Below are 19,392 nucleotides of genomic sequence, written 5' to 3' on the forward strand. Positions count from 1 at the left end.
TAAAAAAAATTTTTAATGAATATATAAAATATATAAAAGATTTGCTATGAAACAAATGGATAGTATTGCATGTAATGATTTCCCCTTTTTAAAATAAATGTATATTTATACTCATAGACAAAGTGAATCTTGATGGATTGTATGAGCCCTTTGTAACTAACCCCAAATAGTCTTGGTGCTTAACAAATATGTCATCTCTGTAATATTTCATTAGATACAAACATCTGATCAGTCTCTTCCGATTCCTTAAGAAGATTAATAAAAAATTTATTAATATCTTTAAAACCATCTTTTTGAGTTCTAATCAAAAGAGAGGGGTAGGAGCACCTGGGTTGTTCAGTCAGTTAATTATCTGACTCTTGGGGTGCCTGGGTGGCTCATTGGTTAAGCGTCTGACTTCAGCTCAGGTCATGATCTCATGGTTTGTGGGTTCAAGCCCCGCGTCGGGCTCTGTGCTGACAGCTCAGAGCCTGGAGCCTGCTTCGGATTCTGTTTTCCTCTCTCTCTGTCCCTCCCTTGCTCATGCTGTGTCTCTCTCTGTATCTCAAAAATAAAAAAATAAACGTTAAAAAAAAAAGTATCTGACTCTTGATTGCGGCTCAGGTCATGATCTCATGGTACATGAGATCAAGCCCCACGTAGGGCTCTGTGCTAACAGCGCGTAGCCTACTTAGGATTTTCTCTCCCCTCTCTCTCTCTCTGCCCCTTCCCTTCTGCTCCCCAAATAAGTAAACTTAAAAAAGAGTTACTGCAAAGCAGGGATAAATTCCTTTAAAAAAAAGCGGGGGAGGGGGAAGGTAATGACTTGTTAATATTTAAAAGAATTGGCTCTGGGTTACACAGATCCATTTTAGGACAATCCCTATTGTTGCCTGTTGAGATTAGGCTCTTAGTCATCTGAAAGTAAGTTGATATTATCAGCCAGCTATCAATTTGCCACCTAGGAGTAAATCTTACATTTCATTTGATGTAAAATTATTTTAGTTATACTCTTATCCTTCTTGCCCCGTATATACTTATGAGTCCAAAGAAAAGTGATAATAATTTGTTTTGAGTGAATCTTGAGTCATACATATATTACCTTCTATAATTATATGGAGGTGTGTGTAGTGTTTGGTTGGGTTTTGGTGACCCATCATTAATTTAAGATCTCTGGAGTGTTCTGTATTTTATTATGTGTTGAAAAACAGTATTCCCAAGATAATGGTAATAGATTATTAGAACTTTTGAATTTGTTTAATTTATGGGCTAATGAACAGTCTAGTTGAGACTACCAGTGTTTTCCTTATTCATAGTTTGGTTTCGGGTTTGTTTGTTTTTTGTTTTTTTGGTCTTTAGTTCAAGATATATTCTTTATATAATTTTATTCCCTCTTTATGTTTTTCATTTTTCTATTTACTTTTTGATTTATACTTTAAATGTAATTCTGCTAGATCTTGGTTACAGTGTTATTAACTAATTTCTTTCTTAATGGGTGAGCCANGCGCATAGCCTACTTAGGATTTTCTCTCCCCTCTCTCTCTCTCTGCCCCTTCCCTTCTGCTCCCCAAATAAGTAAACTTAAAAAAGAGTTACTGCAAAGCAGGGATAAATTCCTTTAAAAAGAGCGGGGGAGGGGGAAGGTAATGACTTGTTAGTATTTAAAAGAATTGGCTCTGGGTTACACAGATCCATTTTAGGACAATCCCTATTGTTGCCTGTTGAGATTAGGCTCTTAGTCATCTGAAAGTAAGTTGATATTATCAGCCAGCTATCAATTTGCCACCTAGGAGTAAATCTTACATTTCATTTGATGTAAAATTATTTTAGTTATACTCTTATCCTTCTTGCCCCGTATATACTTATGAGTCCAAAGAAAAGTGATAATAATTTGTTTTGAGTGAATCTTGAGTCATACATATATTACCTTCTATAATTATATGGAGGTGTGTGTAGTGTTTGGTTGGGTTTTGGTGACCCATCATTAATTTAAGATCTCTGGAGTGTTCTGTATTTTATTATGTGTTGAAAAACAGTATTCCCAAGATAATGGTAATAGATTATTAGAACTTTTGAATTTGTTTAATTTATGGGCTAATGAACAGTCTAGTTGAGACTACCAGTGTTTTCCTTATTCATAGTTTGGTTTCGGGTTTGTTTGTTTTTTGTTTTTTTGGTCTTTAGTTCAAGATATATTCTTTATATAATTTTATTCCCTCTTTATGTTTTTCATTTTTCTATTTACTTTTTGATTTATACTTTAAATGTAATTCTGCTAGATCTTGGTTACAGTGTTATTAACTAATTTCTTTCTTAATGGGTGAGCCAAAGAATGATAAAGTGAGAAAGTTATACTTGATAATAAAAAACTGAAATGATTTGCAACTCTTTGTTAGCATCAACAGATAGTACTGTTCCTATAATAAAGAGATGGTAATATTTCTATAAGGGAGACTTGACATAACAGAGTAGCACTGACAAGTAGAACTTTCTGTAATGATGGAAATGTTATATGTGTGCTTTCCAGTATGGTAGCCAATAGCCACACGTGGCTATTGATTGCTTGAATTGTGTCTGGTAATAGTGAGGAACTGAACATTTATTTATTAAAAAACCACATGTGGCGGGGCCACCTGGCTGCCTCAGTTGGTTAAGTGTCTAACTTAGGCTCAGGTCATGATCTTGCTATTCACAAGTTTCAGCCATGTATCGGGCTCTATGCTAACAGCTCAGAGCCTGGAGCCTACTTCAGATTCTGTGTCTCCCTCTCTCTCTGCCCCCTCCCCCACTTGCACTCTGTCTCTCTCAAAAATAAATTTAAAAGGTTAAAAAAAAAAATGTGTGGCTAGTGAGTACCATGTAGTATCATTCTTGAGGACTAGTATATTTATTCAATAGTCAATAGATAGTTACCTTCTTATTGTCATGTACTGTATGTATGGTGCTGGGATAGCACAGTGAACCAATTCTTTCTCTCATATAATCCTTTATTTTATGAAAAGTATACATTTTCAGGAGGCTACTACTTTAAAACTTCTGTATTGTTTATTCACTCATAGAAGCTTTTAATTTGACTTTTTCTTGAAAGGAATACATTGAATTCAGTTAAACGATTTATTTTCTGAGGCACCTGGGTGGCTCAGTAAGTTGAGTATCTGACTTTGGCCCAGGTCATGATCACCTGGTTCGTGGGTTCAAGCCCCACCTTGGGCTCTGCGTGGAGCATGTTTAGAATTCTCTCTCTCCCTCTCTCTGTGCCCCTCTCTTGGGTGTGCTTGCTCTTCTCTATCAAAAATAAAAAATAAACATTAAAAAAAAAAAAACATTGACTTTCCTTCCAGAACTTTTCCAGAAATACTTGAGTGTTTGAGGGGGCTTTGGTTTTGTTTTTGGTGGTGGTATGTTTATCGCTGTTTTTCAATTTGAGGCTAAGGGAGAATCAAAAATAGCATATTTTTGGAATATTTTTGAGAGAATGCAGGCACACGTGAGAGCCAGGGAGGGGCAGAGGGAGAGGGGGAGAGAGAATCTCAAGCAGGCTCCACTACACAGGGTTTCATCCTCAAAACTATGAGATCATGACCTAAGCCAAAATTAAGAGTTGGTTGTTTAACCAGTGGAGCCACCTAGGTGCCCCTATTTTTAGAATCTTAATTCTGATTCTCTTTCATCTTAATCCCATGAATTTGTTTGCTACCATAGGAAGTTTAGATACAAATATTTTAGAATTTGATAAAACCTATGTTCAAGAATGTTCAAAATATCCATTTGAATGTTGATTTACTTAGTGTTATGTGATATCTGGTAATCTACAGTCTTTAACTTTTTTAAAAGAATTTTAATGGTGATATTTGGAGGAATGATCATCTAATTTTATGAAATTTGGTTTATTCTCCATAGTATATTTTCCTTGAGGTTTGTATGATTTCTAAGTGATTCTTAAGCACCAAATGCATATACTATTTTTGTAACAGACATTTATAATAGATCCACTTGAATAGATCTTATAACATTCTACATAAATACTTCTGTATAAAGTTTCTCATAACTCCTACATAAATAACCTTGAAAAGTGAAATGTCCTTTTCCCAAGCTTAAAATGAAGGTTATGGATTTACAGAGATTTTGGAGTTTAAACTGAATTCTTTGATACTAACACTTTACTCTTTCTCCTCCTTTTTCCCCTGTAGCCGGAGAAAACACCTATTTTCTCGTGATAAATTAAAGCTTTTTCTGAAGCAACACTGTGAACCACAAGATGGAGTCATTAAAATTAAGGTAATCAGAGAAGTGAAATTATTTGTTGGAAGGAAGAAAAAAAGAGAGATGGGTTGTGTTATAAAGTTAAAACATCACAGAAATGTTATTTTTTTTGTCTTTTAAAAATTTTTAATTTTTTTAGAAAGAACACAGGGCAGAGGCAGGGGGCAGAGAGAATCCCAGACAGGCTCCATGCCCAACACGGAGCTCAATGCAAGGCTTGATTCCACAACCATGAGCGGAAAACAAGAGTTGAATGCTTAACCAAATGAGTGAGCCACGCAGGCATTCCAGAAATGTTATTTCAAAGTTGGTTGAAAATATTTCTTTCTAATCTATAGCCAGTTGTTAGTTTATTGATTAAATACTGTTTTGCAATTGCTAGAGTTATTAAGTGGCTCAGGTACTGCACTTTTTTTCCCCCATATAAAAAAGATCAACTAAGACAGGTGTTAATAGATGGAAAACTTAGAAAATGTTGTAGGGGAAGGGGGCAACTATATTTTTCTAAGTGTGGTTCTGGCTTACAGAAATAAGTTCAAAGAACAGATCCTACCGGATAGGAAAATAATACATATAATAAGAAGAACATCAGAGGGGCGCCTGGGTGGCTTAGTCGGTTAAGTGTCCGACTTTCGCTTAGGTCATGATCTCGCGGTTCGTGGGTTCGAGCCCCGCGTTGGGCTCTGTGCTGACTGCCAGCTCAGAGCCTGGAGCCTGTTTCAGTCTGTGACTCCCTCTCTCTCTCTGACCCTCCCCTGCTCACGCTGTCTCTCTCTCTCCTAGAAATAAATTAAAAAAAAAAAAAACACACATCAGAGACCAGTACTAAGCAGATAGATTATATTCATTCATAACCATTAAGAGGGGAAGAAATCAAGTTTAGAAATCTCACATTGTACAGTAAAGTTAAATGGTAAAACAAAGATTAAGTTTTTTTAACTGATAAAAACTTATATTGGGAGAAATACTAAGTAAAAAAAAAAACAGAATGGGTAGAGAGATGTATACATGTGTCAGAAGTCAGCTACTGTATGAGTAGGATTTGTGTAATTCTTAATCTCTGTGTTACATCAAAAGGAAAGAAATGTTTAAAAAAGGATAAATGAATTAACTCTATGTGACAGATAGCATTTCCGATCCCTAGAAATCACACTAGATTATTTAACAAATAAAACTGGAACACTTGGTTAACTTTGGAAAAATAAAGTTAGATCTAACCCAAAGGGAGGGGAAAAAAGAAAATGAAATGAGACCATTCTTTTATTTTTTTTTTTAATTTTTTAAAAAAATTATTTATTTCTGAGAGAGAGACAGCATGGGCAGGGCAGGGTCAGAGAGAGAAGGCACAGAATCCGGAACAGGCTCCAGGCTCTGAGCTAGCTGTCAACACAGAGTCCGACGTGGGGCTCAAACCCACGAACTGTGAGATCATGACCTGAGCTAAAGTTGGACGCTTAACCGACTGAGCACCCAGGCACCCCAAATGAAACAATTCTTAATGTTATGCGTATTAAAGTACTTAGGAAGAGCAAGAGGAAAGAAATACCAAGGATAAGATTGATTTGAAATATAAACTTATTTAGGTCTAAAAACATCATGAGGTGCACCTGGGTGGTTCAGTCAGTTAAGCATCTGACTCTTGATTTTGGCTCAGGTCACGATCTCACAGTTCATGAGTTCAAGCCCAGCATTAGGCTCTACGTGGATGGTGTGGAGCCTGCTTGGATGCTCTTTCTCTCCCTCTCTCTCCCTCTCCCTCGCTTGCTCTCTCTCTCTCTCTCTCTCTCTCTCTCTGTCTCGAAATAAGTTAATAAACTTTAAAAATATAAGTAAACAAAAACATAATGGATTTCCAGGGCAAAGTTCTAGAAGAAAAATACTTTCCGTTAATACAATGAGGATCTCAAATCAATTAGAAAAACAGAAGTTCCCCAGGAGAAAAATAGACAAATAGGCATGATCAAAATTCATAGTGGATAAAATAAAAACCTGAAAATTTAAGAGAGAATCATCTGAAAAATATTTTTTTAATGTGAGCATATTTTTGTATTTGTCTTGATAAGAGGAAAATCCTTAAATTGTCCCCAACCTATATAGCTTTGAAAACCACAGGTAGCCATGTTAAAAGGATGCTTCCAAAAGGTAATGAATCAAATACTTATGAGAAGTGGCTAGAACAGTATCTAGCACTGGTAGGCAGTCAGCCAGTATGTGAAGACATAGTTGTAGTACGTGTATCATAAATAGCAAGTTGACCAATTTCCCTAATTTACAAAGATCTCATAATATCAATGAACAAAACAACCCAATTGGAAAAAAATGGTAAAGAACATCAGCGGTTTTTCACTAAGCAAGATAGTCAATAAATATGAACAGAAGTTCAAGTAATAAATACGTGAAAATTAGGGGTGCCTGGGTGGCTCAGTCAGTTAAGCGTCCAACTCTTGATCTCGGCTCAGGTCATGATCTCATAGTTCATGAGTTCAAGCCCCATATTGGGCTCTACGCTGATGATGCAGAGTCTGCTTGGGATTCTGTCTTTCCTTCTCTCTGTCCCTCCCCTGCCTGTGCTTTCTCTCTCTATCAAAATAAACATTAAAAAAATTTAATAAATGAAAATTTAAGTGAGAGTAAACAATTTCTCTTAGAGTACAACAAAAGATGATTAATGGTTTTTCTAGTGTACTTGAATACATGGTGCAAGCACATGTGCACACACACACACACACACACACCCAAACATGACAAAATTTGATACTCGATGTGGTGAGTGTAGTCTGCTGTTAGGAGTACTAAAAGAATAAAAAGTGTGAGTATTAGTTTATTGCGTATTATGTATGTATGAAAAAGGAACATTGACAATGTATTAAAGCCCATTTTGACTTTTATTGAGCATATGTATTTGAGAAGAAACCACTCATATCTTTATACATACAGGCATGTGTATATTCAGGTGTTATTTATATGGGATAGTCAACAACCATCTTAACAGACTTTAATGTAGAATCTTAATAGAGTCTTGATTTATTATGGTAGCCAGAACTGATTGAATTTTATATGTTGAAAGCTGTGTTCTATTTACTATGATTATAATTAATACACAGAAAATTTAATCTCCAGTTGAAGTGTTTCAGTTTTGTTAATAATCTAAATTTTTGTATCATTTTCTTACACATTTTCTGAAAGATATTTCTATAAGTAGCATGTTTTCTTTGAGAGAAAGAGTGATGATCTTGGCTGTTAGGCCAAAAATAATCATCCAGTTACTAATCAAAAATCAAAAGGTTAGGGCGCCTGGGTAGCAAAATCGGTTAAGCGTCCGACTTCAGCTTAGGTCATGATCTCACTGTACATGGCTTCGAGCCCCACATCCAGCTCTATGCTGAAAACTCAAAGCCTAGAACCTTCTTCAGGTTCGGTGTCTCCCTCTCTGCCTTTCCCCCCAGTCACAATCTATCTCAAAAATGAATAAACGCTAAAAAAAATTTTTTAATGATTTGACTTCTTGGAATTTAAATTCTGTGAAAGTTGATAACAGTTTGTCAGCATTTCTGCTGTCTGCCACATCAACTTTAAAATTTGATACATAAAGTCTCTAAATTAAAGAAAAAGTCTTTAGGTTATCACCCCAAATTGGGAGGGAAATCTAAAATGTAGAGCAGTTAAAAAATGTTTGAGAAAAATTTATTAGGTTGATACAGTGGATTTTTTTTAAAGATTTCTTTTTATGTAATCTCTAATATCCAAAGTGGGGCTCAAACTCAGAACTCCAAAATCGAGAGTCATGTGCTTCACTGACTGAGCCAGCCCAAACACAGTGGACTTTTAATGTTAGGTAACTGGATTATTTATTTACATAGAAAATTCCATACAAAGTAAGTCAAAACAAAGCAGACTGAAAAAAATTATTGTATAAATGTAATTTTGAAATAGTTTTAGAACTTAAGAAACTATTGAAACATTCTTATGTATTTTGTGTGAAAAAATTCTTTGCATCATGGTTTTTTTTCTGGTAAAGCTAATTAATAATAGATGGAGTAAATCAGCTAAAATGTATATTACTATATATTAACACATGAAATTCTAATGTTTTCAACCTGGTCTTTAACATCAGTCATAGATGATATTTTAGAGCACATCTATAAATGGTTTCGTAATGGTGTATTATTGTACCCTGTATGTTTTTTTTATGAAGGCATCATCTCTTTCAACATATAAAATAGCAGAACAAGATTTTTCTTATTTCTTTCCTGATGATCCACCCACATTTATCTTCAGTCCTGCTAACAGAAGAAGAGGGAGACCTCCTAAACGATTATCTATTAGCCAGGTAAGTAGAGAATGGATAAAAACTACATTGTAGCTTGTAATAAAACTATTCATAATCAAGAGCATATTTGGCTCCCCACACCCACATAGCTTTAGGAAGGAACAGATTCCTTCACATACAATGTATGTACTGTACGTTGAACACTACTTAGCAGTGAGTCCTATAGAAGTTTCAGGTGTGAATTAGACATAGTTTTAATGCCACAGGGATTTTTATACCAAAGTGTAAGCAAGCATATAAGCAGTTACTGAAATATAGGGAATAAATTATGGAATCGAAACATGAAGAATATTTTTAAAATATGAAATAATAAAAATATCACACTAAACAGGTTACAGACCATTATTCTCACAGGCAGTACCATAAAAATAAAACCTTTTGACATTATTTAACATTGGCCACAAGAATATTTTTGACATGCACTTCTTTCATATTTGATGTCTGCAACCATTTAGTTTATAAGGTACCTTAGGAAATTTTTTCGTTTCTCTAATGCATATATTTAAGGCTTTCCTTGTAGATTACCAGTTGTTTTTCCTGGTAGGTTTTTGTACTAATTTGTAGAACTGTAGAACTAACCTCATATTATTTATGTTCCTATGATTAAAGTTATTAAAAGTTTGATTAGGCTTGGAATAAAACCTCATTGTATAAGGAAAGTAAAATTGATGAGAGCTTTTGAAAATTTTATGATTATTGTAAGAACAAGGCAAACCATCTGTGAAAATTGTGGTGTTCTATAACTAGTTTCTCCATTTGTTTTTCTAGGAGGACAGTGTTACTAATAAACAGACTATTGCAGGTTATAGAAACAAAGCTACTAAAGAAAGAGACAAACTTTTGAAACAAGAAGAAATGAAGTCACTTGGTGAGTTTTAACATTTCGCTCCAAAAACTGTTTAGGTACAAGAAAGAATATTTCTCTGTGCTTGGTGGGGGGTATTTCTGAAACGGGATATTTCTGTTACTTGGGGTTTTTTTTTTCCTTGTAAGCGTAAATAGTTTTTGCCCCCCACATATCTATAAATTTTATGATGAATAAGACCTGTCTTCATCTCTTAAAACAATATTTCAAGGTGTAGCATATCCCCCAAACAGATTAAGCACAAATTGGGAGTTTCTGTGGCTTACAGACTGTTTGGGGCTTTTTGTTTGATTCACAGAGCTTTATAAAACAGTGCTTTCCAGACATGATTGTACATATGAATCACTTGGAAATCTTATTAAAATGAAGATTCTGAATTAGTAGGTCTGGTTGGGAGAAGAGATTCTGCTTTTCTAAAAAGTTGGTACTTTGCTCCTGGTCTTAGGACCACACTTTGAATAGCAGGGCTTTGAAATAGCAGGTGTGTTTGTCCCAGTCAGTAGTTTGTGTTAAACACAGCCAACTTGCTTTCCCCTTTTCATCACCCGCTGGCTCCCTTCAGCAGTTTCCAACACCTCTGAGTCTCCTGATCTCATTTAACCATATATTATTTCAGGAATTCTTTTGTTACATTACAAAATGTGTTGTTTTCTATCTGTGAACAGTTTTAAGTTTTACCTTCTCCACAGCTTTTGAAAAGGCTAAATTAAAAAGAGAGAAAGCAGATGCCCTAGAAGCAAAGAAAAAAGAAAAGGAAGATAAAGAGAAAAAGAAGGAAGAATTGAAGAAAATTGTTGAAGAAGAGAGACTGAAGAAGAAAGAAGAAAAAGAGAGACTTAAAATTGAAAGAGAAAAGGTATTCATTCAAGTATATTAGCTATGCTATCTTTATAATAGTGTTTTACATATTTAAATTCATGGTTAATTTTCAAATGCTTTTTTTTTTTTTTTTTTTTCTGAGAGACACAGCGTGAGCAAGGGAGGCTCAGAGGAAGAGGGAGATACAGAATCTGAAGCAGGCTCCAGGCTCTGGGCTAGCTGTCGGCACAGAGCCTGATGCGGGGCTTGAACCCACGAACCGTGAGATCATGACCTGAGCCGAAGTCGGGCGCTTAACCTACTGAACCACCCAGGCGCCCCTTACCACTTTGATTCGTATTTCTAGTTGTTCATAGAGTGCTGATAAACACTTGCTGGTTTATCTCTCTTTTGCTTTGGAAAATTTAGTGATTTAAGGTTCAACACATAATTACATGCCTTTATACCCAAAAGCGCCTTAAGTACAGTTTTAAAGTTGATTTTGTTCATTATTTAGACTCCCTATTTAGGGGAAATGATACACATAAAACTTGCAAAAGTGAAATATGTAACTAGAAAAAGTACAGTAAAATTGAGGCCCCTGGGTGGCTCCATCAGTTGAGTGTCCAGCTCTCGATTTCAACTCAAGCCATGATCCCAGCGTTGTGGGATCAAGCCCCGTATCAGGCTCTGCACTGAGTCTGGAGCCTACTCAAGATTCTCATTCATTCTTTCTCTCTCTCTCTCCCCCTCCTCCTTTTGCCCACTCCCCTGCTCTTGTTCTTTCAAAACAAAAAAAAAAGAAAAAAGAAAAACCATAAAATCTGCAAATAATAAGGATTATTAGAGTGTTCTTATTCTCCTTGAAAAATAAAGTATCTGTAAAAATAGATTGTTCAGCAAATCTCTTATTATAATCTTTAGTAGACATTCCCTAGAGAATTCTGTTGCTGATTGCCTCCAGAGTCAGTCACTGTCATTGGTTTTCTGGGAGATTCATAAGTAGCCCTAGATGATCCTGTTCACACCGTGCTCATTTAAATTGCCTGTAGTTTCTTGAAATGTTTCAAATAGGCCATTGGTTAGGATGGGGGTGGAAGTATCTAATACATGTACAATCCGGAAAACTTAAAAGGTGGCGCCTAGGTGGCTCAGTCAATTAAGCATCGGACTTTGGCTCGGGTCACGATCTTGAGGTTCATGAGTTCAAGCCCTGTGTTGGCCCATCGGGCTCTGTGCTGACTGCTCGGAACCTGGAGTCTGCTTTAGATTTTGTGTCTCCCTCTCTCTGCTCCTCCCCTACTAACACTCTAAGAAATAAACACTAAAAACAATTTAAAGAAAAGCAACTGCACTTAAAAAAAATTTAGAAGAAAGCATAATCTAAATAGTAATGTTTAAAGGTAGCATTTTTTTTTTTTTAAGTTTGTTTTTTGTGTTTTTTTTTTGAAAGAGATAAAACACAAGTAGGGGCAGAAACAGAGAGGAAAACACAGAATCCAAAACAGACTCCAGGCTCTGAGCTGTCTGCCCAGAGCCCAGCACATGGCTGGAAATCACAAGATCATGACCTGAGCTGAAGTCAGAAGCCTAACTGACTGAGCCACCCAGGCACCCTGAGATAGCATTTTTTTCTAACACTTTGATTAATTTATTTCTAATCTTTATTTGGGGCCTTTAAGAAAAGAGATGCAGCATTTATAATTGTTTGTTTAACTTTATTATAGGGCTCCTGGGTGGCTCAGTCTTAAGAGTCCAACTCTTGATTTCTGTCTCCAGTCATGATCTCTTGGTTTATGAGATCAAGTCCTATGTTCGGCTCTGCACTGACAGCTTGGAGCCTGCTCACGTGTACACACACAGGCTTGTGTGCTCTCTCCCTCAAAATAAATAAAAATGTTAAAGATATATTTTAAAAAACATTATAAGGATTCCCTCATGTTGTTAAATAAACCAAATAAGGTGGAATTTTTACTGACTCTGTAACAGTTAATCAGATACATATAGGTAAATGTTTTATAATTTCTGTTCATAAATAATTATACCATGTTCAACTTTATGAATAAAAGTCTTCCCAATTTTTGGATTATGACCCTGGATAAATTTATAGAAGTAGAATAATCAAAGGGTAAGAACATTTTAAAAACTTTCTATACAAACATATATGAGTATTTGTTTGCTAAACGTGTGCTTATTTACCTTCTTAGCAGCAATGAATGAGAATACTCATCTTATTACATCCTACAAGAATTATCTGGGGCAGGAAGTGGCAGACTTAGTACAGCATATACTTATAGCACAATTAATAGTTCTGTAACTATCTCTAGTTGTTTTATGTTGAAAATTTGGTAAGTGAACATCTATTACCTTCAGTAGTCCTAAGTTTCAAAGGAAGAGAATAATATTAACATATGTTACACATTTATTGGAAAATAAGTATATAATGTGATAAATAAAAAGTATAAATACTCTGCTTCACTGGAGACTTTTTAGAGCCATTATTTACCTTGCAGTTTCAAATACCGGAACCAAGAAGGAAGGGTATCAAAAGACCAAGGGAGCAAGAGAAACGGCCTGGAATAAGAGAAAAAGAAGTCCCCCAACTGTGTGCTGATAATTGCTTTTACTTTCTGGTCCCTCTGTGTACCCTTAGGCTGTTAGGTTTAAATGAATCTTGAAAATAACATCTGTATTACAGAGTAGGAGGCTTTATTTTAGGTTCTCTTAATAATTTATTACTTGGTCAGGATTTAATTGATTTGAAATAGGAGAGCTGCTAAAGGCAGAGTCAGATTGAATTAACATTTATCCAGTAGCTACTATGTGTGAGACATTTTTCCATCTTTATAGCAGCTGTGTTGGCAGGCGTTGTTTTGATCAGTTGTTCTAACACTTGAACATGCATCAAAATCACCAGAAAGAAAATATCAGCTGCTGGGGCACCTGGGTGGCTCAGTCGGTTGAGCGTCCAACTTTGGCTTGGGTCATGATCCTCCTGTTCGTGGCTTCAGGCCCCATGTCAGGCTCTGTGCTGACAGCTCAGAGCCTGGAGTCTGCTTCAGATTCTGTGTCTACCTCTCTCTCTGCCCCTCCCCCCTCCTCAAAAATGAATAAATATTAAAAATTTTTAAAAACAAACATCAACTGCTGGTCCCAACCCCAGAATTCCTTGTTCAGTCGATATGGGATGGAGCCCAAATATTTATAATTCTTACAAGTTCCCAGGTGATAAAAATGATGCTGCTTTATAAAGTTCTTAAACTTTATGAACCTTTTGTTTTAGGAAAGAGAAAAATTACGTGAAGAAAAGCGAAAATATATGGAATACTTAAAACAATGGAGTAAACCTAGAGAAGATATGGAATGTGACGATCTTAAGGTATAAGTATGTTATGTGATGTTTCACACCCATGTTCTTTTTTTTTTTTTTTTCTTTTTTTTTTACCATTGTCGCAGAGTATCTTTCAATCTCCAGCTACTGAGCAAACTGGGAATGGAGTGGGTACCTCTGCCAGGCTTGCTTTCCCTCCCGTCTCCGAAGCTGGCAGAATACGAACCACTCTCCAGATGCGATCCTGGGAGGTCTTCACACCCATGTTCTATGTGTCCTATGTGGCTTTGCTGATGAAACTTTTCTTTCATGGTGGCTTCTTCATATTTAAGAAGAATAGCCAACTAAACAAATGCTATATTTAGAGTTCTAAAACAGCAGTATTTTTGTAACAAGCTTTGATAATGATTCTTATTCTACAGACTTAATTGGTCATTTGTATGATCGTTAATAATCCAGTATTATCATTCATCTCAGTTTATAAGGAACCATTTCTAAGCTCAGTAGATAGTGGATTAATTATATTCCATATCCTAAGGAAATCCTGCATTGAAGATAATATTGGCACAGCTAATGCCTTAATCTCCGAATCTAGATTAAAAGTCCCTCTTAACTAGAAAATGTAGTGAGATACTTTAGCCCAAAGTTGTTCTTAGTTTGATAAAGAAAAAAGTCCCTAGTGACTGTGATTTATTAAAGCTGGAATAAGGCCAAACCATTCATAATTTTAAAAGTTCCAGGGTGCCTGGGTTGCTCAGTCGGTTGAGCATACGACTCTTGGTTTTGGCTTGGGTCATGATCTCTCTGTTTCATGGGTTCGAGCTCCACATCAGGCTCTGTGCTGACAGCATGGAGCCTGCTTGGGATTCTCTCTCTGCCCCTACCCCACTCACACTATCTCTGTCTTTCTCAAAATTAAATAAACTTTTAAAAAATGTCTTAAAAAGTCCCAAAGGTTATTGTGATAAACATCTAAGGTTGAGATGAAATATCTCAACATGAAATAAATCCTGCTAGGTAAAAAGAGTATATATCTATATTTCATAATTTTCTGTAGTTAGCTCAAATAAGTATATACTTGTTTGATCTTTTAGGAACTTCCAGAACCAACTCCAGTGAAGACTAGACTACCTCCTGAAATCTTTGGTGATGCTCTGATGGTTCTGGAGTTTCTTAATGCTTTTGGGGAACTTTTTGATCTTCAAGATGAGTTTCCTGAGGGAGTAACCCTAGGCAAGTACAATTGCTGTTATAGTTCACCCTTAAATTAGTGGCTTAAAATTATAAATTATTATCTCTCAAAGTTCTGTGGAGTCACTGGACCTAGCTGTCCAGCCCTTTTTTGGAGTCTCTCATGTAGATACAGAAAGTGACTGGGACTGGAGTCATCTGAAGGCTTACGTGGCTGGATGTTCAAGATAGCTTCCTCACACACATGCCTGGTGCCTCAGTGCTCTTCCATGTGGCATTGCACTCCATCAGAGGAGCCTACATTTGTTATGTGGCAGCTAAGGACTCCAAGAAGAAGAGAACAGAAACTGCCAGCCTTCTTAAGGGCTAGGCCTGGAACTGGCAAGCCTTATTTCTGTCATATTCCATTGTTCAGTCCTGCTGGGATTCAAGAGAGTGAAGGAATAGACTCCTCTTCTTGGGGGTATCCTGGTTTATGTAATGTAGGGAAGGAAGGCATTGACATCAGCCATGTTTAGAGATAAGTTATGCCTACCTTTAATTTGTAATTCTGTATTGACTCTATACTTTGTATAAACATAAGAACTACATTGATTGGGGAGGGCTGTGGTTCCCATCTTGGCTTTTTAATTGTCAAGTGGCAAAATAATTTTCTTAAAATAAAAACCCTCAAAGACAGAATTATAATGCCACTCTTACTTTAAGAAGAATATATTCTTCAGGAGGGCTTTCACATTCCCTCAGTTCCTCTTTATGAGCTGGGTGAGGCATGCATCATGTGCATTACAGATCAAGAAGGTCTAAACAATACTGCTTTAGGTAAGATAAATTAGATAAGAAACAATTGTGACTTCAATACAACATTAGGATCACAAAAAAAAATTAGATTTTAAATTTTTTAAATAAAGGATTACACCTAATATTAATAATTACCTCTCCTCTGCATTATTTGGTAAACAGTAATGTCCCACATAGCTCCTGAGAACAGCGGGGCAACAATAACAAATCTTTGCATTGTTATTCAAATTAGAATAAAATTATAATTTTTCATATGTACCTTAATTTGCACCTGAAATTTAAACTTAAGGTGAAGTATCATATTGATCTGCTGAGGCTAATTTGCCTTTCTTCAATATGGTGATTTTGGCTTAATGATTTTATTGTATTTTATTGTAACCATTATAAATTATTTTTTTATTTTGCCTTGGATAGTACTCTACTTTGATAAATGAACTCTTAAAAAAATAATTACACAGGCTGTTGTCAATTAAAATGTTGATTGTTCCAATGGAGTTGTTTTTTCAGTGCATGAACAGAACTTTAAATTCATTTTAAACATTTTATTCACAGAAGTATTAGAGGAAGCTCTTGTAGGAAATGACAGTGAAGGCCCACTATGTGAATTGCTTTTTTTCTTCCTGACTGCCATCTTCCAGGCGATAGCTGAAGAAGAAGAGGAAGTAGCCAAAGAGCAAATAACGGATGCTGACACCAAAGGTCAGAATTGAGTATTCTTGCTGATTGATAGTAGCTTTGAAACTGATTTTTGAAGGTTATTTTAAAATTAACCTCACTTTTACAGTTATAAGATATAGTTGGTCAAGTTACCCAATTCTTGAGTCATATATTAATAATTCATTATTACTTGTTTTATAAAAACTTTGTTTTAATGTGTCCTGCTTCTGGGACTCCTGGATGGCTCAGTCAGTTAATGTTTCCTGTTTCTGATGACCTTAAAATATTAACCCTTGCCCCCAATCTATCTTACTTTTTATTCCTTTAGATTTCTCCTATTATTTAGGAAGATTACAGATTTCATTGACCAGTATCTGTAATTACAAGAGATTCTGCTCAATGGCACTGGTTTTTTTGCCTCCACCTAAGGACATACTTTAATTATTATCAGTACTTTAAATTGAAAATACTGTTGCTGATTTCATTTGGGATGTGACAGTTTTTAGATCAGAGTTGAGTAAAATTTAATTTTTTTATTTCACCAATAGTTTGAACTAGAAATTTTGCTGTTTAAACACCATGCACTTAAATATCTAGAGTCAGCATGTGGTACATATTAACATAGGAATAATTCTCAGAGAAGCCCTTTTTTATTTTTAAAATGGAATATGTTCACTATTTTGTTTAGGACCTCATCAGAGGAACTGTTAAGCATTTGTATGATTTGGCTTCCTGAATTACATTCCTCATGAACTTTGCCACATCACATAAGAGATTGTTTTAAATATCTATAAACTGTTTTAGTGTATTGCATAAAAATTCACAATAAGTAAAAACTTTTGGGAGACATTTTGATAGCAGTCTTGATAAAAAAAGATGGGACATTCTTCCATTTAGATAGTATTATTGACCTTAGATCACTTGCTCATTTTTTTATGCCTGATCCATAAAGCAACAGGACCATAAATATGCATCCAGTGTTCGTTTTCTTTTTCTTTTACAGCCTGAGTTCAAGCAAAATGTTTTCTCTAACTTGAATGCTAATCACCATAGGTCCCTTATCAAGGTCATTTTAACAGTGCTGTCCCTTTTATCATCTCAGATGACTTAGTCCATAAAATGAGACTCTACTAAAGGGAAGATAGAAGGACAAACAATTCATAAAAATCTAAAGATTTTTCTAAGATAACAAGTACCAACACTAAAGATGGATTATTTAAGACAGAAAATGTAGCAAATACTCATGCATTTAGCCATTAGATTGTCTTAAGGACAAATAATATCACAGGGCTATTGACCAAGTTCTGACCTAAAAACAAAGTATATGTGTATGTAAATCAGGATTTGAAGCAGATGAATTTTGTAGTTTTGTACTGATGACAAAAAGTGGGGTGACAAGGAAATTGTGTTGGAAAGTCAGCTAGTGTAAAGAAAAAATACATATAACTATTGGTGTTTGTATTGCCATTGTATTTTCTTTTCGTGATTTGTTTGATCTGTATTTTTATAGTTCTAGTCCTGTACAGGACTGCAAATAAATACTAATACAAGGTCTACCCTGGAATAAATATTGGCCAGTAAATAAAGGTTTTAATGCTCCTTTTGAAGATATTTATTTAAATGTTAGGGAGGGAAAAAATATGCTTTGGAATTTTAATACCTTCTCTACTTCCTGTTGTCTTGGCTGCATTTTATATCATTATTAGAGTTTCAGTAGGGACCCTAGGCTGTGCTCCCATGTATTTTCCGTACGTTCTATCTTTGTAACAAAAAAGCTTTTCCACAGTTCTCCTGAAAGTAAGTGATAGAAGATACTATATATGCATTATTTAATTTAATCCTCATGCCCCTTTGTGGTATAGATAGGTAGGTATAATAGGCAGATCATTATTATTTTCTGTCTTATAAAAAAAATTTAGACTTAGGAGTTTAATTAACTTGCCCAAAGACACATGGCTAATAAGAAAGTGATGGGGTATAGACTCAGGCAGTCTGCTCTGAAGCCTCAATAATGCCTTTGCTATATTGCCTCATAATATGGCAAAATGTTGAATATTTGTTTCCCTAGCATTGCCTATAAATTATCTGTCTTCAAAAAGATCTAAATCCTTTGGCCTTTAGGTTCCCTTTTTAAATGTCAAATATTGGAATTTTGGCAGTTTTTAAAATCTTGTATTAAAAATATCAATTCCTCTCTTCAGTCTTAATCATAAACTTGAAAGCCCTTCAAAGTATGGGAATAAGAGCATCCTCCTTACATAGCATAGTTTTGTGTATTTGCTAAGATACCATTGTTTAGTGTTGGAATTGCAAATTCTAGATTACTCTTAAGATAAGCATAACTTTCAGATCATCATAACATTCACAGTTCAACTGTACAGTTGAGCCTTGAAGAACACAGGGGTGAAGAATGCCAACCTTCCTGACCCCTAGCCGAAAATGCACATGTAACTTTTGACTGCCCCAAAACTTAACTACTAATAGCCTTCTGTTGACTGGCAGCCTTACTGATAATAGAAACAGTTCATTAACACATATTTTGCATATTTTATGTATTAAATGCTGTGTTTTTATAAAGTAAGGTGTAAAAAAGAAAACGCTATAGAGAAAATACATTTATAGTATTTTACTATAAAAAATCCACTTATAAGTGGCCCCACAGAGTTCAGGCACATGTTGTTCAAGGGTCAGCTGTATTCTCTTGGTATGATACCCAACTGACTGTCTCCACAATAATAATACAGTTTCTTGAGAGGACCATTTGGTAAATATAATTGAGTTAAAGAATACGTTTTTTTTTTTTTTTTTTTTTTAAAGTAGGTTCCATGCCTAACATGGGGCTTGAACTCACAATCCTGAGATTAAAAGTCACATGCTCTACCCACTGAGCCAGCCAGACACCCCTACATATTTTAATATGCTACGTTAATACAATCAAAAGTAAACTCTCGGGGCGCCTGGGTGGCTCAGTCACTTAAGCATCTGACTTCCTTTCAGATCATGATCTCATGGTTTGTGATTTCCAGCCCCATGTCGGGCTCTGTGCTGACAGCTCAGAGCCTGGATCCTGCTTCAGATTCTGTGTCTTCCTCGCTCTCTGTCCCTCTCCTGCTCATGCCCTCTCTCTCTCAAAAATATAAATAAATAAATAAATAAATAAATAAATAAATAACATTAAAA

General features: G+C 35.4%; 1 protein-coding gene, 1 long non-coding RNA gene and 2 other non-coding genes across 5 annotated transcripts in view; 1 reads left to right on the forward strand and 3 right to left on the reverse strand.

The window, feature by feature from the left end:
• Positions 1–19,392, forward strand: part of BAZ1A (bromodomain adjacent to zinc finger domain 1A) — a 92,929-nt gene that overhangs the window by 41,300 nt on the left and 32,237 nt on the right. For both annotated transcript variants that reach the window (XM_077769234.1, XM_077769235.1), the window contains exons 5-11: positions 4,170–4,257; positions 8,438–8,572; positions 9,341–9,440; positions 10,127–10,293; positions 13,519–13,614; positions 14,661–14,799; positions 16,108–16,254. In XM_077769234.1, coding sequence (XP_077625360.1) covers positions 4,170–4,257; positions 8,438–8,572; positions 9,341–9,440; positions 10,127–10,293; positions 13,519–13,614; positions 14,661–14,799; positions 16,108–16,254 — 872 coding nt within the window. The remainder of the gene's footprint in view (positions 1–4,169; positions 4,258–8,437; positions 8,573–9,340; positions 9,441–10,126; positions 10,294–13,518; positions 13,615–14,660; positions 14,800–16,107; positions 16,255–19,392) is intronic.
• LOC144235654 (uncharacterized) overlaps positions 1–19,392 on the reverse strand; it is a 57,450-nt gene that overhangs the window by 13,577 nt on the left and 24,481 nt on the right. The window lies entirely within an intron of this gene.
• LOC144235680 (small nucleolar RNA SNORA7) lies at positions 13,681–13,820 on the reverse strand. Its single transcript, XR_013336291.1, has one exon. It is a non-coding gene; the product is annotated as a small nucleolar RNA SNORA7 (small nucleolar RNA).
• Positions 19,039–19,111, reverse strand: TRNAK-UUU (transfer RNA lysine (anticodon UUU)). The gene has a single exon. It is a non-coding gene; the product is annotated as a tRNA-Lys (tRNA).

Source organism: Crocuta crocuta, unplaced genomic scaffold (genome assembly GCF_008692635.1).
Source record: "Crocuta crocuta isolate KB4526 unplaced genomic scaffold, BGI_CrCroc_1.0 scaffold65, whole genome shotgun sequence".
NCBI lineage: Eukaryota > Metazoa > Chordata > Mammalia > Carnivora > Hyaenidae > Crocuta > Crocuta crocuta.